Genomic DNA, 22,532 nt, shown 5'->3' on the forward strand with positions numbered 1-22,532 from the left:
GGATAGTTTTATGGCATTTTTACTATTTATTTTTTTACTAGGAATTGACGGTGATCAGCGATTTTTATCGTGACTGCGACATTATGGCGGACACCTTGGACATTTTTTACACATTTTTGGGACTATTGTCATTTATACAGCAATCAGTGCTATACAAATGCACTGATTCCTGTGTAAATGACACTGGCAGTGAAGGGGTTAACCGCTAGGGAGAGGTTAAGTATGTCCTAGGGATGTGTTACTAACTGTGGGGGGGCGTGACACTTGTGACACGTCACTGATCTCTGCTCCCAATCACAGGGAGCAGAGATAATTGACACTGTCACTAGGCAGAACGGGTAGATGCTTGTTTACTTTAGCATCTCCCCGTTCGACCTCTGTGTGGCGATCGCGGGTATCCCCTTGGCGATCGAGTCCGCGGGACCCGCGACTCGACTCACGGAGCCCCCGGCCGGCGGCACGCACACAATGGCACGGCGGCAAATTCAAAGGGACGTACGGGTATGCCCATTTGCCCAGCCGTGCCATTCTGCCGACGTACATCGGCATGCGCCGGTCGGGAATCTGTTAAGCTCTGTGACAGTGGAATACTTGTTGTTGGTGGCCATGGTGGTTGCAACACCTCAGACTGTTGATCTCCTGAGTTTTTATTTATTGGTCCCTACTAGGCCTCTGGTGTCCGACCTGCAGTCCGGAGGCCATATGCAATGCTTTTGCACATTTTTTTTTTTTCAGCCCTTGGGGTCCTTGCAGGCACTAATCTGTGTTTCCCAATTGTTTTGTTTATAGTGGGTATTTCTAGCAGCCTCATGTAATATGTCTCCAGTTTATGGCTGTCTCCAGAAGCATGTCTCTAGCAACTCCTATAACATGTTCAGTTTCTGACCATATCTTGTATCATGTCTGCAATCTCTGACCATCTCGTTTGACTACTGTATATATTCTGCGTTGGCTGTTTCTGGTCTCTGATTTTTTTTTTTTTTTTTTGTGGGGCCCTTTGGTAATGTAGGGGGCTGCACTTGAGGCCCTCCATGTCAAGAAAGTTGCCCACCACTGCCCTAGGGTTTGATGGAAAAGGACTGAAACCAAATACCTTCCACATTACACTAGTAAAACAAAACAGATCTACCCTAGAACTAAAGAACAAATAAAAATGTAATACACAGCTGACAAAAGTTGTCTACTATGCCTTCTTTTTTGGAAACCATGAGTCCCCTTCTATGGTTAACTGTGGAACTTTTACCTGGTGGAGACTATGGAAGTTACAGTATGTTAAAGCATACGTTTTTACCTTTAGAAGCATGTTACACCCATATTTAGGGTGCGCTTCCAGCTGCTGTCTAAGCCTATGTTACACAGTCAAAACCTATTACCATTTTGTGTTTTGTGGCAGTGTGCACATGAACTAGGAGATACCAAAAGGAAACAAAAGGGCCACCAGACTAAGTGCAGCAATTTTTTTTTTTCCTTTTTGGTCTCTGCAGAGTTACTTTACTCCAAGGGTGCTGTCGCAGGTGCTCTGATCCACCATTCTTCCACTTATGATCCCATATGGACTTTTATGAACTTATATGAAGAATCTGGTTTTAATAGCACTCCAGCGCCATTTGATTGCTGCTTGTTTTTTTTTTTTTTTTCACATGAGCTAGGAGAAGCTGATTTATAAGCTGTAATCTTCAGTCTATAGACACTACAGCAGCTCACAAACAGAAGGACAAAAGCCACACCTGATCATATGATTACTTGTGAATTTTATGCAAGTTAAAATTCTTCTTTAAATAGCAAACAATTAAAAACCGTTTTAAGTGGGGCTCCCATTTTAGAATCATTTTTAGGAGAATACATAGGGGTAAATCAGTCTGAGGTGTATTGTGGCCACCTAACTTGTCAGGACTTCCATCAATTATGATCTTTACTCTCTAATACTTGTATTATTGCATTATTTAAATTTTATTGTATTTTAATATTTTGATGGTCAGATATCTTCTATAGATGCACTAAACGTAAGGATATGAATGAATCTCATGATTCAGAGGAAAGTGTTAACAACTCTTACCCTGAGAATGAACTTGGCCTAACCTTTTCAGCAATCAAGTGCTTCCTAATTTTCATCCTCTAGATATTGTCTCACTGTATTACTTGTTTGTAGTTTGATTTCAAGTGGGTTAATTACTGTTTTTTAAGAGCAAGGAGAATGGGGAGGGTTGAGTGAGTGTAAATAAAGCTATCCAAACGAGTCTAATCTAACCACAGGGAGACTTCCTTAATTCGTCAGGTCTCGTAGTTGGTGGTATAAAGGCACTGAGTTGGTATATACCACGGCAGGGGGAGGAAAGCAACAGGAATTTTGAATCTCTGCCATGCTGCATATTCCTTGGGCCAAGATGTCGCCACTCCCTATTGAGTAGGTCAGAAAGATGGTTCAGCTGTCTGTGAAGTCCTGCATGTAATTGCAGAAGATCTGTTCGGAAATACTTTAACTTGCTTCAAGACCAGCATTCATCTCCAAACAGGCAGAAGCGTTCCCGTGTACAGTATATTTTCACACAGACATTAAAGGAAGTGTGTTCTTTGCATATCAATTAATCTGCCATGCCAATATATGAATTTCAATACAAAGTTTATTTCCAACCCAGCCATTATTTAAGGTTTTTAAAATTCAGCAATTTAGTCTTAATGATTTGTAAATGGATGGCAAAACAAGACTGCAAATTGTGACCTGAAGCTCTAAATAAAAGTGTGAATCCAAGACAGCTGATTACAGTATATGCCATTAAAGAGAGCCAGTTCTCACTCTTGTACAATAATCTAAATCTTTACTCTTGATTTAATATAACTGTATAGACATCCTTATAAAAATGTACTATATATTATGTTCCCTTATTTAGCTTTACTTGTTTTTGTTTTTTTCCTGAGCCTGACCTTTTTAATTTTTGTCAGAGGCCACCTGCAGTATGACAGTTGCTGTTGTGTCAACTGCCTGGACCCACTTGCTTTCTTTCAGCTCCTGAAAATGCAAAATCCATTAAACAGAGCCATGTAGTTAAAGAATATGTAAACCCAACATTTCATATTCTTGATATGTGCCTGCTGTACCATGTACTTTTATTAAAAAATATCCTGTTCTCTTTGTAATGTTTCCTTTGTGTGAAATCCCTGGTGTTCCTGTCTGTCCCTCTGCTTTTCTGTTAAAAAAAATTAGCACAGTGGGCATGAGAGCACAGCATGGTCAGTTTTCTAGCGGTGCTGAGAACTCGGCCTGCTCTGCTACTGATCAGACTTGTCCTGAAATGCTCCCTCTGCACAGTCATTCACTGGGAAGATCAGTGTTCTGCTGTTTCTCCTCCCAGCTCTCTGAGCTACTTATGCACCTGAGAACAGAGGTTATGTGATCACTTACAAAAAAAAAAGGGGGGGGGGGGGCAAAAAAGGTATTTTATAATGTTTTTTATATGTATATTTCACGTTTCATTTCCATTTTAAACGTAATGGGTTTTTTTACAAGGTGAGGGTTTACATATACTTCTATGCAAAATAGCTCAAGCTGTCAGATTGAATGGAGAGCATCTGTGAACAGCAATTTTCAAGTCTTGCCACAGATTCTCAATTGGATTTAGGTCTGGACTTTGACTGGACACTTCTAAAACATAAATATGTTTTAATATAAACAGTTCCATTGTAGCTCTGGCTGTATGTTTAGGGTCTTTGTCCTGCTAGAAGGTGAACCCTTTGCCTCGGTCTCAAACAGGTTTTCTTTTAAGATTGCCCTATATTTGGCTCCTTCCAGCTTCCCTGTCCCTGCTGAAGAAAAGCATCCCCACAACATGATGCTGCCCCCACCATGTTTCACGGTGGGGATGGTGTGTTCATGGTGATGTGCAGTGTTTTCTGCCACATAGTGTTTTGCTTTTAGGCCAAAAAAAAGTTCAAATTTGATCTTACTAGAGCACCTTCTTCCACATGTTTGCTGTATCCCCCACATGGCTTCACGCAAACGGGACTTCTTATGGCTTTTTTTTTTTTTCCAACAATGGCTGCTTTCTTGCCCCTTTTTCCATAAAGGTTGACAGCTTCTCTCCCCTGAGCTGTGGATCTCTGCAGCTCCTCCAGAGCTATCATGGGCCTCTTGGCTGCTTCTTTGATTAATGCTCTCCTTGCCCGGCCTGTCAGTTTAGGTGGACGGCCATGTCTTGGTAGGTTTGCAGTTGTGCCATGCTCTTTCCATTTTCGGATAATGGATTGAACAGTGCTCCATGAGATGTTCAAAGCTTTGGATATTTTTTTTAATACCTAACCATGCTTTAAACTTCTCCACAACTTTATGCCTGATCTGGCTGTTGTGTTTCTTGGCCTTCATGGTTGCTGTTTGTTCACTAAGGTTCTCAAAAAAAATCTCTGAGGGCTTCGCAGAACAGCTGTATTTATACTGAGATTAAATTACACACAGGTGGATTTTATTTACTAATTAAGGGACTTCTGAAGGCAATTGGTTCCACTAGATATTAGTTACGGGTATCCGAGTAAAATGTGCGGAATACAAATGCACACCACACTTTTCAGATATTTGTAAAAAATGTTTAAACCCATTTATCATTTTCCTTCCACTTCACAATTATGTGCCACTTTGTGTTGGTCTATCACATAAAATCCCAATAAAATGCATTTACGTCTTTGGTTGTAACGTGACATGTAGAAAATTTCAAGGGATACGAATACTTTTTCAAGGCACTGTATATTGTTAGCATTCTGTATTAATATCTTGCCCTATATTGAGTCCCAGATGGCTTAGGGGCTCAAGCAAATACTTCAACTGTGCTGAAGTCTGAAAAGTAAACTCAGTTTACATTAGTCTGAGATCTATGTAATTAACTGCATCCAGATTCCAAACCACTCTTGGCATGGGTTCTGGGTGCGCCTGCTTCACAGCGCCTGTTCTGAGTAAGGTGTCCACTTGCCGCATTCACAGATTAAAAAAAATCCAAGTCAGGTTAACCACTTGCCCACCGCCGCATGCCGATTTACGTTGGCAGAATGGCACAAGTGCGCAAAAAGGCATACCCGTACGTCCTTCTGTATTTCCCACCTATCGTATGCGCGTGCCTGTGGCTCCCGCGGACTCTGTTCGCCGACGGCCCGCGATTGCAAGGAGGAGAGGCAGAACGGGGCGATGCCTATGTAAACAAGGCATTTCCCTGTTCTGCCTAGCAACATGACGGGGATCTACTGATCCCAGCGATCAGGAGCAGTGATCTCTGTCATGTTCTAGTGGGCCCATCCCCCCTACAGTTAGAACACACTGAGGAAACGCATTTCACCCCTTGATTGCCTCCTAGTGTTTAACCCCTTCCCTGCCAGTGACATTTATACAGTAATCGGTGGCTATTTTTAGCTCTGATCGCTGTATAAATGTCAACGGTCCCAAAATGGTGTCAAAAGTGTCTTATCTGTCCGCCGCAATGTCGCAGTCACGATAAAAATCGCAGATCGCTGCCATTACTAGTAATAAAAAAAATCATCAAAATGCCATAAATCTATTCTCTATCCCTTATTTTGTAGACGTTATAATGTTTGCGCAAACCAATCAATATACACTTATAGCGATTTTTATTTTTATCTTTTTTACCAAAAATATGTAGAAGAATGCATATCGGCCTAAACTGTGGAAGAAATTTTGGGGGTTTTTTTAATATATTTTTGGGGAATATTTTTATTATAGCAAAAAATAAAAAATATTGCTTTTTTCAAAATTGCCGCTCTTTTTTTTGTTTATAGTGCAAAAAATAAAAACCGCAGAGGTGATCAAATACCACCAAAAGAAAGCTCTATTTGTGGGTACACCGTCGCACGACCGCACAGTTGTCAGCTAAGGCGACGCAGTGCCGTATCGCAAAAAATGCTCTGGTCAGGACGGGGGTAAATCCTTCCGGGGCTAAAGTGGTTAACTTTTCTCTTTTTGTGACTTTTCAAAAATGAATGTCTTTAAGATATTGCAAAACACTTTGTATCCAGTTAAAAATTAAACATTATTACTATAAAAAGACCCTTCCGATGATATTGAACAATTTTGCGCTTTCTTTTTTCTTAAAAGTTCTCGTGCGGGCTTATGAGTGATAAAACATAAAATCTTGTGGGAAAATGTATAATATTTTTCAATGCATAATTTTGTAATTTGTCTTTTTTTTTTTTTATTGCCAATAACCATGTAAGCAATTTCAGTTACCCATCAATGATTTCATACTGACAGGGCACAATGCTAGACATTCTAAAACCATGGCTGGCTCGTATTGTATTCGATAGCCATAGTTATTTATTATCATCGTCATCTATTTGTATTTTTTTTTTTTTCTTTCCTGCAAAGCTGCATCCCTGTGTTTTCTGGACTTTGTGAATACAACTATATTATGCAATGTTTTCTATCTGCTGATCTTTGTTTTCTTTTTCCTAATTTATCCAATTCATCTCTGCCACATGTGCTCACGTTTTCACTTCTTTGATTTGTTTTCCTTTCTTTTCTTTTTTTTTTGTTTTATTCTCTTTTTCTTATTACATATGAAAACCTACTTCTATGTAGGTCAGATTTAAAGTAAGACAAAAAAAAGGAAAATACGCCATCTGACACTTAACGTGTAGGAGGTCACTAACAGCTGCTTTGTGCCCGTGGGTGCACTTGAGCATGGCCTGGTGCAGAAACAAACCTAGGGAGAGGTTTGATAAATGCCTTGCCTGATGGCTTTTGGATAGGGGTAATTTAGCTCAGATGGGCTCCAGCAGCCCATGAATCAAAAGCTGTCAGCATAAGGCTAAAGATAGAGTGAGGAGCATTGTATGTGTGCCTCCTTGTGACCCTTGCTGGCCTAGAGGTCAAGTGGGCTAGATATTTCTGAAGAGTTGATTTAGTTCAATAGTCAGTGGTGCTTTCTGGCAGTTGGGGAGAATGCACAGGAGGTGTGCTAATTCAACTTGAAATTTTACAATTTATGTAGCTTAAAAACCTAATGACATTTTGCTCTTCCATTAACCCTCACAGTAGCTAAGGATTTCTTCTTGATCCTAAATGATCATTGATGTCTTTTTTGTAGCAGCTGTTTTGAAAACAACTATTTCTTGTCTATTAAAAAGCAAGTGAGACAATTGACCATTATATTCTGTTATTTTTTTTAAATACACTGACTTCTCTTTTATTTTTTTTACATTTTTTTACATGGATAAGATTTTAATCCATTTTTCTGCAAGTACTTAAAACCTTACCATCGTTTAGTGACTACCTTACAGTGTTTAAGGTTTTTATGTTTCTCATCAGTGAACTAGATGTGTTACTGATCCAGGATGAAACCAGAATCAGTTTTTCAGGTTGCCTAGCCAGCAATTTCAGAAGAGAAGGTCAGCGGTGGCAACCTACATCTATTTCTTTCATGGCATATTTCATTTAAGTGTAGTGACCAAACCTAGGCTAATGAATAATGACCATTCCCAAGTTTGCAAAGCTAATCACTTTTCAAGTCAGAAATTTTTTTCGGCCCATTATATTTTTCAGAAATTTATTATAAGTTTAAGGGGAAGGATCTGCTTGAACTTAGGCTCCAGCTATAAGCTAAGTGTCTGTCGTTAGCCACTGAGTACATGAGTGCACGAGTACATATTTCATAGACTCTTTCTTCAGCTTTCAACTCAAGAAAATCCATGAACGAGTACCTGGGTTACTACCTGAACCTTCAGCTTGCCCACCACATGCAACTGCAGTTGGCTAAATAGTATTTGACTCCACACTGAATCACTTTAAGGAATTGATGAAGGCAGTGTATGCAGATATATTAAGTCTTTTGATACCTGTATTTAATCACTTTTTATTATTGTATTGGAATATATGTATACAGTATATAATGCATGTAGTATATGTATAGGAAAATTCATATCCCCCCCCCTTTTTTTTTAACCCATACAGACTGAAGATGATGAAAAGCTGAAGAAAAGGAAGGAACGTTTTGGTATAGTAACAAACTCTGCATCCATTTCTGAGGATTCTGAGGTATGTATGCTTAACATGCGCTCTTTTTTTTTTTTTTTTGCCACTCTTTTCGCCTCCTGTCCCTCTATGGCAACCTGATCAGATGCATAAAAGAAATCATTGTAAAAATTGTCACTAATTATGGGCACTATCCTTTATGGACACAACATTTTACAATTGCTTATGACCAGTTCCCATTTTACGTGCAGAAATTGCAGCTTATAGTATAACTCCTTTTTGCTGCATTTAACCCGCCACAGGAGTAAAGGAAACATAAAAAAAAAATGCTGGTTTTCTTATATGCAGTTACTGGCTAGAAAGTCTGCTACGTTTTTAAAAACATTGCTTTCTGTTATGCTTCCTTGGTTTTCAAAATTGTATTTTACATGAATGTTGTGATCATATTTAATTAAACCTTTACTTTAACCCTTTCGTTTCCAGAACAGTATTTGCAAATTTTTTGCACACATGCTTAAAAAAATCATTTTAGGCGTGAAGATTACATAAAACCCCCTAACCCTTATTAAAAATCTGAGTTACTACAATTTTTTCTCTAGGATGTCTCTTTTCAGAAAATATATGTCACACGATATTACGGGAAACGTCTAGCTAAATTAGAGTAAAATTTCAGTAAAAAATACACTAAAGTTCATTTTAGTGCACACAAACGCAATATAGTACCCAATTTTTTGGTAAAATATGAAAGATGAGGTTGCTAAGAGAAAATGGCAACAAACTTCAGCACCCTATATTTTTCATAAGTGACACTTTAAAAGCCCCGTATAGGTCATCAGTTTAGCATTATGGAGGAGGTTTGGTGCTACAAATATTGCTCTATGGCATGCGCGTTAATATGTAACGTGTATCACAATCGCCGTTTTAATGTGTATGCCCCCTTTATTCATATGTGCATATATCTGAGGGAAGGCCCTCAAACATTTTTTTTGGGGGGGGGGTGTTTATGTGCTTCAGTGTAACACATTTTTTATTCTCTTATTTCAAACAAAAATGTTGCATTACTGAATGTAATGCTATGCAGATCGCATTGCGATACATTCTTACCTGGACATGCTAGCCAGGGACACTGATGGGCAGACCCAGAATTGACCATTATTATGCCACTTTCCGGGTCAGCAACAAGGAGGAGAGGAGAGCGGACATGTGGGGAAGCAATCCGTAGCCGACAGTGTGTGGAAGCAATCAGGCGGCAGCGCAATGTCCGAATGCTTCCATCTGACAGGCGCAGGAGTCTGCTTATCAGATTTACACCCCCCTCAAGAGTGACGGCGAAAGGGTTAAAGCAAGATTAGTAATTTATAGCAAAACAATGTAGATGTGTACATATATGTGAGGAGTGTCAGAATTGGGCTGAAGTGGTTAGAGACAAAACCTAGGCAAATATGTACCTATTGCATAGACTGGATTTTTTTTCTTTCATTTTGTTCCAGACATACACTTTAAGCTATTGTGTTCAAAATATTGAGGACTTTACATTTCTACCGATATGTGAGCTTTAAATTTCTCCCATGTACTAGATCTCATGTGGCTAGTGATGGCTTTTGCACAGTGCTAAATCACGATGTGTAGCAGGTGCCAGTTTGAGTGCATCACCTCATTCAAGCATTCAAAGAAGCTAAACTGAATTCAGCAGGTGTTATTTTCACTTCACTAAATCCTTGTTTTATAAATCTGATTACATGTTTTTATAGTTTAGTAAGTTCCTAGTGTTGAATTTCTAAAGCCAATTTGTAAACTTGTATGTCGCACAAATATATTTTGAGGCACTACATGGTTTCCTTAATACTTTGTTGCCTTGCACGGGCAGTAAAAACACAGCTGGAAGTAGATGATGTGTTTGTAATGTAACTCATGCAGTGGCTTGTAAAACTGGAATGTGAGGTCAAATATGCAATCTTGCTGGATTTTGGTTACCTTGCTAAAAAATGAGGGCTTCTGTCAGAAGTGTGAACTCTATGCCACAGAGACCAGGAGCCCTCCTAACAGCCTCAGATGGGGGAAGGCTGGCCAATTAGTCCTTATCGTGGGTCAAAGGGCACCTAAGTGGGAGCTGCTAAGAGTGGGGGTAGTGAGAACAGGAAGCAGTGTCCATAAAGCGCTGTATGCCAGCTGTGTAATACTTTATTGAGCTTCTTTACTGCGGCTTTCACATGGTCTGTAATAGTTAATGAAGTGGTGGCATTTTTTTATTCTGTACACTTAAATATCTCCAGAGCGGACTTTCACTACATGGGTATCTAATATACAGTACACTCTATTTTTATTTTGTTATAAAATTGGAGTGCAGACAAACTTTTCGACTTTTTACAGTATAAACTGGAGCCTTTTTGCATCAGTTCCTGCTTGAGTGGCGTTTACATTCCCTACCAAACTCTTAAAAGGGCTCACAGTTGAGGTGGCCATAGACATGTCTCTCACCTAGAAAATAGTGTCCTGTAAACTAACCCACATCTGACTTGCTGTCATCTATTTTTATTTTTTTTATTCAGATAGGATACATGTAGTAAGGTACTCCTTACCTTGTGCATGAGGAAGAGGGGAGTGTATGGTTTCTGATATGTCTGTCAATCTCTGCACACGGTGACTGTTATTCCACTCTGAAGCATTTATCATTATTAGGTTTTATTCCGATTTATTTTTTAGGCAGTTTTCACACTGCTCTGTTGCTAGAATGAGGTAAATGCCGCCCTATTAGCACAAAAAAAAATTACACAGTGTTTCATAGGATGAATGGCTCATCAATTTATTTATTTTTTAGTGTGCATTGCAACTGCAGTTTCCATTAAAGTAAACTGATGCTGTAGACATGCAGGACTGTGCCTCAGTTTGCAGCAGAAGCAAGTGCATAGGCGCACCATGTCCAAGGACTAAGGCTGCTTTCACACTGCTCTGTTGCAGAAACATTGTAAAAATGCATATGTGTTTTTGCCGTGTATCTGGTGCATTTTACACCTGTGACAAAAAAGGAGATGCGACTCAAACATGACTGAGGGTGCGTTTTTAATGCATTTTTGCCGCGTTTGAAGCAATTTCCATTTATTTCAATGGGAAGGTGCACTTTTTTTTCTTTTTACCGCACCAAACATGCAGCATGCAGCAACTGACTGGTGTGAAGAGCTCCATGGTATTTAATGGTCATGAATTTTTCATCTACTTTTGGTAAAGCAAAAATGGAAGAAAAATATAATTGTAAAAGGGGCCTTAGTTTGGTAACAAGTGTTGCTCATACCATTTTAGCATTGCTCCCATATATTGGACAATGCATGGCTTGACTTTTACAGACACCTCTTGTGCCATTAAAGCTGAAGTGTCCTGCTAGATGAGCTTGATGTCCATCTGGACCTGCTTCTTTGACACCCGTTGGTGACTGTCAGTAGATGAGCAGAAACAGTCTCAATTCCTCTCTACTATATGCAGAGGTTTCTTTGCAAAGTGTAATAATGCTCTGTAAGTTTGACACCTGGTTAGATCTGTTGATTTAATAAGGGCCTTTGTTGCACATTTTACATATGTCCGAAACTTTCTTTTACTTCAGTAACAAATATAGATTAATAAACATTGATCAGAAGCCGCAACACAATTCATCGTCCAAAAAAATCCAGCCCTGTACTCTTAATTACAATACAGCTTGGTGAGCTAATTTAAGGGCTTAATTTATATTTTAAAAAATTGCAGAGCTTTTCATCCTATGAAACTGCATGCATATTCATTTTATACAGTTTGGAGCAAAACTGAATGTTATTTTCTCATCAGATAGTATTCTTAATACGAAATAGAATTGGGGACTTAAATTTCGGCTTTGGAACAAAGTTTTTACAATCGCTAATCTTTATATTCCAAACCATGATCAAATAACGGCAAAAAGTACCTTCACCTTCTGACAGAATTTGCAGAAGGCACCATTCTTGTAGGAGGGGATTTTAATTTGGTGCTAGAACCTCAGCTAGCTTTCTTACAGTCGTCTGAGGGTCTTTGGAAAACAGTTGTTTGAACACACAATGCTCGATCTTTGGCGTATCTTAAATCCTAGAAATCGCAATTATACATATTACTCATTGGCCCACCAATCTTATATCAGGTTAGACTACCTTTTTGCGGGACCTCATATCCTGGAATGGAATCCCTCCCTGGATATCAGCTCCTTAATTTGGTCTGATCGCTCATCACTTTTTTTTTTTTTTTTGACAATATGCCCTCCACTGACTCCGCGCATCTGATTCTGGTCCTGGCGTCTAAATGAAACTCTTATGTCAGACTCACTTTGTCATGAGGCAATTGTGGTAGCGATACAAAACTTTATTGCTGAGCATGAGACTTCCCTTCCCCTACAGTGGGAAGCTCTGAAGGCGCTGCTACGAGGATTGTTTATCCAACAGGGAGCCCGCTTCAAAAAAGAAAGATCTGTAACTATACAAGATACTCAGTCCAAGCGTCGTTATCTAGAGACTTCACATAAAAACTCCCCGTCACCAGAGCTATTGGCTGATATATCCTTAAGGTCATCATTTTTGCGGTTATTAGAGGTCTAACATAGCAGTGGTCAACATAGATCTTCTCCAGGAAGATACCAGTATGGAAATAAGCCTGGGAGACCACTTGCTTCGTCTCTACACCCTTGTTCATCCCAAACATTCATACCGAGTATTACTTTGCCATCAGGGGAAATCACTTCAGACCCAAACACTCTCCAACAGGCCTTCTTTGACTATTCTTCGCAGCTTTGTACAACCTTGCTCTGCCATCATCTCCTGTAGACTTAGACTCCTCTAGTCACCACATACCAGAATATGTACAGGGAACTGCCATTCCACAAATGGATGAGGATAGTGGGAATTCTTTAGATTCTCCTTTTCTACTCAAGGAACTATTAGAAGCGATTACCAATTCACCGTCGGGTAAAAGTCGCAGCCCTGATGGATTCACATTTAAATTCTATAAGACTAAGGAATATATAACACCGTTTATGCTCCGGGTGTTTAATAGCATATCTGCCACCAATGGGTTCCCTTCTCAGACACTTGAGGCTCATATCACACTACTCCCTAAACTGGAAAAGGATCTAAGGCTTTGTTCCAGTTACCGCCTTATATCTTTAATTGGGGTAGATGTTACAATCTATGCCGAATTGATTGTTTTGTGTCTTCAACCTCTGATTCTGAGTCTGGTTCATACAGACCAAGTTGGGTTTGTTCAGGGGAGAGAAGCCCGTAATAACATGCTTAAATCCTTATTGCTTATTGATTATGCCCAATTAGCAAAACGTCCAGCTTGCCTTCTCTCTGTTGATGCAGAGAAGGCATTTGATTGTGTTCGCTGGCACTTTTTGGAACAAACTTTGGGGCAGTATGAGTTCAAGTGTTTTGGGGCTTTGAGTAATTTTAAAGTAAATCTATCTAAATCAGAGATTCTTAATGTATCTCTTTTACCACATCAAGTTCAGGCTCTTGGGGAAAAATTTCTGATTTAAAATTTGCACTTCAGCACTTAAATATCTAGGTGTTAAAATTCCTTCAGACCTTACCAATCTGTATATGGAAAATTATCATCCTCTTATGCAGCGTACGATCGAGCCCAATATTCATGGTTTGGGAGGATTAACATCTTAAAAATGGATATAGTTCCCTGTTTTCTTTATCTCTTTCAAGCCATACCTATTGTGGTCCCCCCGGTCTTTTTTTGTTACTTTACAATCTGCTTTCACAAGGTTTGTTTGGAGATGCAATAAGCCTAGACTACAGAGGAGAATTCTATCTCTTCCTAAATAAAAAGGAGGTGCAGGGGCACTGGACCTATATTACTACCACGCTGCAGCAGTCCTAACTAGGTTAGTGAACTGGTTTCACCATTTCCATCTTAAACAATGGGTTCATATAGAGCAGTTCATTGCCCCCCTATGATCTCTTCCTTGGTTGGATATTTCTGCCTGTGGTCCACTCTCTTCTTCATCCTTACAGTGCACTTACTGCATGTGTGGGATAATGTGCAAGTTCAGTTGGGACTTTCCCCCAAAGTGGGACTGATGACTCCCTTGTTTGGTAATCCACGGTTTCCCCCGGAGGTGACGCAGATACGTTTTCTGTCATGGAGCAAGGAACAAACCCGCCGAATATCTCAAATCCTTTGTTGGGGAACTCTCCCGCTGCTGTCAACTGATTCCTACACAACAGCAATCAATTGCACATTAGCTGGAATATCGTTAACTATTGTCCTTTCTATACTTCTTCTCTTTAAGAGATGTATTTGATAGGGAACCAGATACCCTAAAGTCCTTTCTTTTACAGGATACTCTTCCAGACCATATTCTCTCTGCGGTTTATAGGGTTCTTATTGTAAAACTTCACCCTCATCTTCCGGAATTCACGAATAAATGGACTCTAGACTTAAATGTCCAAATTAAATCAGAGGAGTGGGAGAAAGCGTTTACCCTTACCCATTGTATGCCACCAGCAACTAAGGCACATGAAACAAATTTCAAGCTTCTCTCCTGTTGGTACAGATGCCTGACGCTGCTTCATCGGATATACCAAAATGTCTCAGATCTATGTTGGCGCTGCCAGTCCTCCAAGGGTTCACTACTGCATATCTGGTGGGAATGTCCACCTGTCTATGATTTTTGAGGTATGATCCTTCAACTCTATACCTGTGCAACTGTCCCCAACATGCCACAAATTTCATTTGCTATCTATCTTACCTGGCTTCTTTAAAAGTATCAAAAAAGGCCTCCTTAGACACTGGTTGACAGCAGCATGAGCAGTCATATTGTGCCATTGGCGAACGGCACATGCTTCTACTCTGATTGAGTGGGTTATAGAGATGGACCATATTGAGAGGATGGCGACACTCCTGTCACATGAATCGGGCACATATGAACAATGTTCTCAAATCTGGCTCCCTTGGAAGTTGCCCAGGGAATACCCCCAAATGCAAAATATATCTACGTGTACGCTGTAAGACCTGAACCCAGGTTAGAGCTGGGATGAGCAAGTTGAGTGCCCTCCCCTGGTCGCTTTTATTTATACATATTTTCTTTTTTCTTTTTTGTATTCTGTCATGTTTTGTCTGGTCTAGTCTTGTTCTGTTTTGTTTTTTATGTCTTGTGCCCTACACCCCCGTGTGATTTGCAGATGGAGAGTAGTAAACCATAGACTATAATCTTGTTATTTTAATATGGCTACACTCTCCAGGGGTTCAATAGTATGAGTAGTGCAGTATACTATTCTACTTCCCCCTATAATTTACAGGTCTCTGTACTGGAAGACCTTCCCCAATAGTATTTTGTAATTAATCTATGTCGTATTTGGGTAAAGGTTCTTGTGGGATGTTTACATATGTTTATATGTTTCATCTTCTATATTCTATATACTTTTATAATACAACATGTCTTTCTTTGAGTATCTTTGCTATGTGGGCACTACCTTTTGTTGTACAATTTTGTATGGAAATATTTTTAATAAAATCAATGTAATTGCAAAAAATAAAAAAAGAAATAGATTAGGGGAAATACTGTATTTTGGCCACTAGATGGAGGCGGCAGTCATAGAAAATACTTTTTTTTTCTGTTATTGTCAGCACCATCTAGTGCCCGTAAGGGATTTTTTTAAATTCATTCTATTCTGTATGAAGAAAGCAACTCTAAAATGAATCTATTAATGTTGGTTTTTGCTGCCCCATTCGCACAGAGCAAATTTTACATGCAGTTTCGTAGAATAAATAGCTATGCAATTTTCTTTTTTCTTTTTTTTTTGACCATCTCCTGACGTGTGCAGCTTTGCTGCATTAAAGTAAACTGATGCTGTAGTCATGCAAGACTGTGCCTCAGTTTGCAGCAGGAGCAAATGCAGAGTGACCATGCAGAGAAGCACCATGTCCAAGAACCATTCCAAGGACTAAGGCTGCACTCATGCTACTCGGTTGCAAAAATGTGGTAAAAATGCATATGCATATTTGCCGCATTTCCGGTGAATCAAAAATGCAGCATGCAGGACTTTTAACCGATTCCCATTCAGACTATAACAAGATGACGCCAACAGGAACCTCGTCGATCCGGGCAGACGTCATATGACAACCTCCTCGATCTCGTCCTACAGAGGCACAATCTGTCACTGGCTGCATGCACCGGACACAGCTGATGACTGATCACTGTACCGGCTCGCTGCCGATACAGTGTGACTGCTGTAACCCATCACAGCAGGTCACATGACAGTTGTAAACAATGGATGGCTTCATTTCAAGCTATCCATTGTATACAATTGTGTTGCTAGCTGTGATTGGTCAGTATGATCACATGGTACAGACTGAGCCAATCACAGCCCATCTGTACCATGTGATTAGCTCTGGCTAATCACAACAAAAAACTGAATCAATTTCATTCAGTAAAATGCTTGTATATAGCAATGAAATTCATGGCTATATGCAAACCTAATGTGTAAAAAAAAAAAAAAAAAAAAAACAAACAAAAAAAAAAACTGATCACTTCCACAGAGTAGTACAATGTTACTATGGTAACATTATTATATTGCTCTGGTCAAAATGTGTTAGAAAAAAAAATCAATCCTGATCATCACCACCACACCCGTGTTATGATGGCGCTGTACTGCACTGGTGACGGTATGTAAAAGAAAAAAACTTATTACAAAAAATATCATCAAAAAACTCGCCATGCCTCTTACTATACCTTGGACTGTCTAATGTCCCAGTAGAACACCTTTGGACTGAATTAGAGCAGAGACTGAGAGCCAGGCCTTCTTGTCCAACATCAGTGCCTGACCTCACAAATGCACTTCTGGAAGAATGGTAAAACGTTCCCATACACGCTCCTAAACCTCGTGGACAGCCTTCCCAGAAAAGTTGAAGCTGTTATAGCTGCAAAGGGTGGGCCAACTCAATATTGAACCCTACGGACCAAGACTGGAATGCCATTAAAGTTCATGTGCGTGTAAAGGCAGGTGTCTCAATACTTTTAGTAATATAGTGTACACGGCTTTGGGTTATTTTCACCAAAGAAATATAGCAGAATACATTTTGCCCAAAATTAATGAAAAAAGGAAAGATTTGCAATTTTTTTTAACAGAAACAATGAAAAATGTATTTTTGTTGTTTTGTTTTTTTTTGCAAAATTTTAGCAAAAAAAAAGCAAAACAGTGGTGATTAAATACCACCAAAAGAAAGCTCTCTTTGTGTGAACAAAATTATAAAAATTTCATATGGGTACAGTGTTGCATGACCGCACAATTGTCATTCAAAGTGTGAGAGCGCTGAGATCTGAAAATTGGCCTGGGCAGGAAGAGGGTAAAAGTGTCTGGTATTGAAGTGGTTAAAATTGAAACTGACCCACAATTGACTGGTGTAAATACTTCCATAGGATTTATTGGTCATGCATTTTTCTTCCGCTTTTGGTAAGGCAAAACCGGAAGAAAAACTGATCAGTGTGGAAGGGACCTAAGTAGGAGTCTGTCTCCATTTTGTTCCATTATATGAACTGAACCTGTTGGAAACCTGCACAACATAGTACATTTAAACGTAGTGATCATGCCCTGTTTTACTTAAATTACACCATTTATACTACATTTATACCCTGTCAGTGTTATGTTGTTCACATGCAACCCAGAACATGCATCAAGATGAGGACAAGATCTGTTATTAGGAATAATGGGAATACTAGTCTTCAGCACATGTGGTGGCAGGCTTCTGTGCTTCTCTATGGTGGTTCTCTTCACAACATCATATGTACCAGACTATATGTGTACAATTTAGCTCCAAAATGTGTCCATTCTGGCCATGCCATTCAGAGAGAAAACTGACATTTGCCAGTTATACCTATAGATTCCTAACTGGGGTTATTGCTCAGGCTGGCTTGGGAAAGTGAAGTGTTTAGTAAGTTATTTAAAGTGCACTCCTCTTTAACCACTAGGCTTCCGTGCTATAGCCGAAAGACGGCTATAGCGCGGCGCTCAATTGCCGGGAGTGCGTCCCTGGACGTCCTCCTGTTTACTTCCTCCCTGCGCGCCGCCGCGGGCGTGCATTGGGGGAAATCTGTGCTAAATGGCCAATCACAGCGGCCATTTAGCAATCGATCAGAGTGTCCAATGAGAGATGATCTCATATGTAAACATATGAGATCATCTCTCATTGCCGGCTCTCCCTCCTCACACAGAGACCGCGTGTGAGGAGGGAGAGCTTCTGTGCTGCAGAGTGAGTGAAACAATCATAAATTACAGTGCCACCTGTCAGTGTCACTTGCCATCTGTTATCAGTGTCACATGTCATCAGTGCCATCTGTCATCAGTGCCACCTGTCAGTGTCACTTGCCATCTGTTATCAGTGTCACATGTCATCAGTGCCATCTGTCATCAGTGCCACCTGTCAGTGTCACGTGCCATCTGTCATCAGTGCCACCTGTCAGTGTCACGTGCCATCTGTTATCAGTGTCACATGTCATCAGTGCCATCTGTCATCAGTGCCACCTGTCAGTGTCACGTGCCATCTGTCATCAGTGCCACCTGTCAGTGTCACTTGCCATCTGTTATCAATGTCATCAGTGTCACGTATCAGTGCCATCTGTCAGTGCCACCTGTCAGTGTCACGTGCCATCTGTCGTCAGTGTCACGTGCCATCTGTCAGTGTCACGTGTCATCAGTGCACGTATTAGTGCCATCTGTCATCAATCCCACATCAGTGTCATTGTCCTGGTGCTCCAGGGCCTTCAAAAGTGTGATAGGTAGTCAACAAGTTAGATGTGTAATTTATGCTCCTAGAACACCTGATGGTGCTCCCTGCATGTTGGGCCTCTCTATGTGGCTAGGCTGTGAAAAAGTCCCACACATGTGGTATCGCCATACTCATGAGGAGTAGCAGAATGTATTTTGGGGCATCATTTGTGGTATACACATGCAATGTGAGAGAAATAACCTATTACAATGAGAGTTTTGTGGGGGGGGGGGGAATCTTCATTTTGCAAAGCATTTTGGGAGAAAAAATGACAACATCATGACAATATGCATCTTAATAAATACCTTGGAATGTCTACTTTCAAAAAAGGGGTCATTTGGGGGGTATTTGTACTTTCCTGACTTGTTTGGTTTGCAAGAAATGAGATAGGTCACCAGTACATCAGGTGTGATCAATTTTTTTATGATTTGCCCCACAGCTTGTAGACTCTTTCACAAAGACCAAATGATATCCACTAATTTGGGTTATTTTTACCAAAGATATGTAGCAGTATAAATTGTGGACAAAATTTATGAAGAAAAATTAATAATTTGCAAAATTGTATCACAGAAACGAAGAAAAATGTTTTGTTTTTTTTCAAAATTTTCGGTCTTTTTTCTTTTATAGTGCAAAAAATAAAAAAAAACAGAGGTGATCAAATACCACCAAAAGAAAGCTCTGTTTGTATGAAAAAAGGAAAAAATAATTTGGGTACAGTATTACATGACTGAGTAATTGTCATTCAAATTGTGAGAGCACCGAAAGCGGAAAATTGGTCTGGTCGGGGGGGGGGGGGGGGTGTTTAAGTGCCCAGTAGGCAAGGGGTTAAACAAATTTATTTTTGTTTAAACAGTTTTACGTTTTTTTTTGTTTGTTTTTAACATGGCACATACAATTTAACAGTCTTTTACAGATTGAGACTTTTTTGTTAATATTTTTTATGCTTTCTCCCCCAGGCAAAGAAGAGGAAAAGATCAGAGCGATTTGGTCTGGTTTAGTCATTGTCACCTGCCTAATCCTCCAGTTTGTTTTTGTTTTGTGCATCTCTACTTAGTATTGTAAAATGTATTTCTTATTCTTGATTTGTAAGGTTTTTTTAAACTTTTAAAAACAAAGAAATTAAATTGAATAAACTAAAATGTGTATTCCTATTATGGTGTGCATCGATGTGTTTGAATTGTGCATTGGTTACTGATTTTCTAATTTCTGGCATTATGGTTACTGAATATAGAATTTTGTAACTGTTGCGGCACAAATGAGCAAAGTTCATACTTTTATCGTTGGGTACGAAGAGGTGCTGGTACTTGCTGTTCCTTCTATCATTATATAATGGAATGCAGAAGGGAGGATGTTAACAATGCTTTCCTATTCCAGTGTTGGAAGTAAGCTGGCACTAATTACAAATGGACTTTTTATACATCTGGCAATTCATTACTTTACAACACTGACCTCATTCAGGCTTTATCCCACATTCAACCCCACACACCCTTAGGCTCACTGCCGAATGCTTTATTGCCTCAACTCCCATTTGTCACAATTACAGGTTTCTTTTATTTGAATGTCCCTAAACCTTTTTTTTTTTTTTTTTTTTTTTTGATGTAGCCAAGAAAACTGAAAAAAAAGCAAAGTATCATTTAGTATTAGTAGTGGTACTATTAGTTAGTACTATTTTTTGTCTTTATGAAGATTTATAGGGCATATAAAATTTTAGATTTCTGTTGCTGCTTGGACTTTCATACCTTCTGATTTTATCTTCTTTCCTTTTTTTAAAAAAAAAAAAACCTGCAAAATTTTTAGCTTGATGTCAATCTCCCTTAATTTGTGACAGCCAGGATCTAGCGCTAAGCTCCGAGTCTTCTGCTGCTACTACAAACCAAGTAAAACACCAATGTTGACTTAACCATTTCACTACACTACATAAAAATATTGCAATTATGTGACATTTTATTTAACAGACTGTTGATTTATATTTTGGGGTAAATAGAAGGAGTTTACAAATTTTAAGATTTGTGTTGGGGAAACATTTCTGGAAAATCATTTTTTTCTAATGTTTTACTATTACTAAAAAATGTATCCAGAGTAAGCCCCTGCCCCAGGAACAAAAACTATGTATTAACTAAAGGACCGGAAGGCTTTGCCCCCTTAATGACCAGGCCCTTTTTTTGCGATACAGCACTGCGTCACTTTAACTGACAATTGTGCGGTCATGCAACGTTGTACCCAAACAAAATGCATGTTCTTTTTTTCCCACAAATAGAGGTTTATTTTGGTGGTATTTGATCACCTCTGCCGTTTTTATTTTTTGCGCTATAAACAAAGAGCGACAATTTTAAAAAAAAAAACTATTTTTACTTTTTGCTCTAATTTCCCCCCCAAAAAAATTCATCAGTTTAGGCCTATATGTATTCTACATATTTTTGGTAAAAAAAAACCCAATAAATGTATATTGATTGGTTTGCGCAAAAGTTATAGCGTCTACAAAATAGGGGATAGATTTATGGCATTTTTAGTGTATACATGTATTTATATATATATATATATATATATATATATATATATATATATATATATGTGTGTGTGAGATATATATATATATATATATATATATATCTCTAGATATAGATAGATCTATAGCTAGAGATATATATCTATATATATATAGATAGATATATATATCTATCTTTTTTTTCTTTTTTTTTTTTTTTTATACTAGTTATGGCGGCTATCTAAGATCTTTAGCGGGACCGCGACATTGCGGCGGACAGATCGGACACTATTGCCACTTTTTTCGGACCGTTGACAGTTATACAGCGATCTAAGCTAAAAATAGCCACTGATGACACCGGTTAACACTAGGGGGTGATCAAGGGGTTAAGCGTTCCCCAGGGAGGTGTTTCTAACTGGGTTATTTTCTAGGTGTACTGTCTAGAGGAGGAGAGAGAACGCTGTTCCTGATCACTAGGAACAACAGATCTCTCTACTCCCCTGTCAGAATGGGGATCTGTCTGTTTACATTGACAGATCCCCACTCTGGCTCTCTGAGGAGCAATTGCGGGTGGGTGCACATCGGCTCCAGCATCCCCTATAGCTTCTTAAAGCGGCCGACTTCCAATTACTGTGATTTGTGCAGCCGTGCCCACCTCCCGTACAACTTCGGCGGCTGGTCGGCAACTAGTTAAGGTAGACTATAAGGTGCTAAAAGGTATATGTGGGCCCAAGACCTCTCCCAAACAAATGCTTTGGGATTTCAGAGGATTTAGGAAGGAACTGGTCTAGGGCTTCAAATGGTTAAAGAGGTATGTAACTGCATGAACTTCTAAAGCTTTCAATAGGTTATGAGCTGAATATATCAAAATGTTACTGGGTTACAATATTTAAAGTAAAAGTACCCCAAGGTTCAGTGTTGGGATCCTTACTTTTTAATACATTTATAAATGATATAGGGTCTGGGATTAAAAGTACCAATTTAGTCTTTGCAGATGACGCCAAGCTATGCAGTGGAATAACATTCTTACAGGATGTCTCCAACTTACAAGCTAACCTCAATACACTGTTTAATGGAGCAACTATGTGGCACATGAGGTTTAGGCCTTATGTACACACAACAGCTGCTAAACTGAAGTTTAGGAGCAGAAAAATCGCATTCAGGACTGAAGTTTACTGGCATTTTAAACGCCAAATGCTTGTAACTGCAGTAAACTGCGTTTGAAAGTTTTTTTTTAAGGGGGAATACATTTCTGATACTTTTTGAACATAGAAAAACGTTGGGAAAAAAAAAAACACAAATTTCACCAAATGCTTT

At 39.3% G+C, this 22,532-nt stretch overlaps 1 protein-coding gene across 3 annotated transcripts in view; it reads left to right on the forward strand.

The window, feature by feature from the left end:
- SARNP (SAP domain containing ribonucleoprotein) overlaps window positions 1-19,881 on the forward strand; it is a 136,073-nt gene extending 116,192 nt beyond the window's left edge. For all 3 annotated transcript variants that reach the window (XM_073613945.1, XM_073613944.1, XM_073613946.1), the window contains 2 exons: window positions 7,943-8,026; window positions 19,687-19,881. In XM_073613945.1, coding sequence (XP_073470046.1) covers window positions 7,943-8,026; window positions 19,687-19,728 — 126 coding nt within the window. In that variant the 3' untranslated portion in view covers window positions 19,729-19,881. The remainder of the gene's footprint in view (window positions 1-7,942; window positions 8,027-19,686) is intronic.
- The last annotated feature ends 2,651 nt before the right edge of the window (window positions 19,882-22,532 follow it).

This window comes from Aquarana catesbeiana, linkage group LG02 (genome assembly GCF_042186555.1).
Source record: "Aquarana catesbeiana isolate 2022-GZ linkage group LG02, ASM4218655v1, whole genome shotgun sequence".
Taxonomy (NCBI): domain Eukaryota; kingdom Metazoa; phylum Chordata; class Amphibia; order Anura; family Ranidae; genus Aquarana; species Aquarana catesbeiana.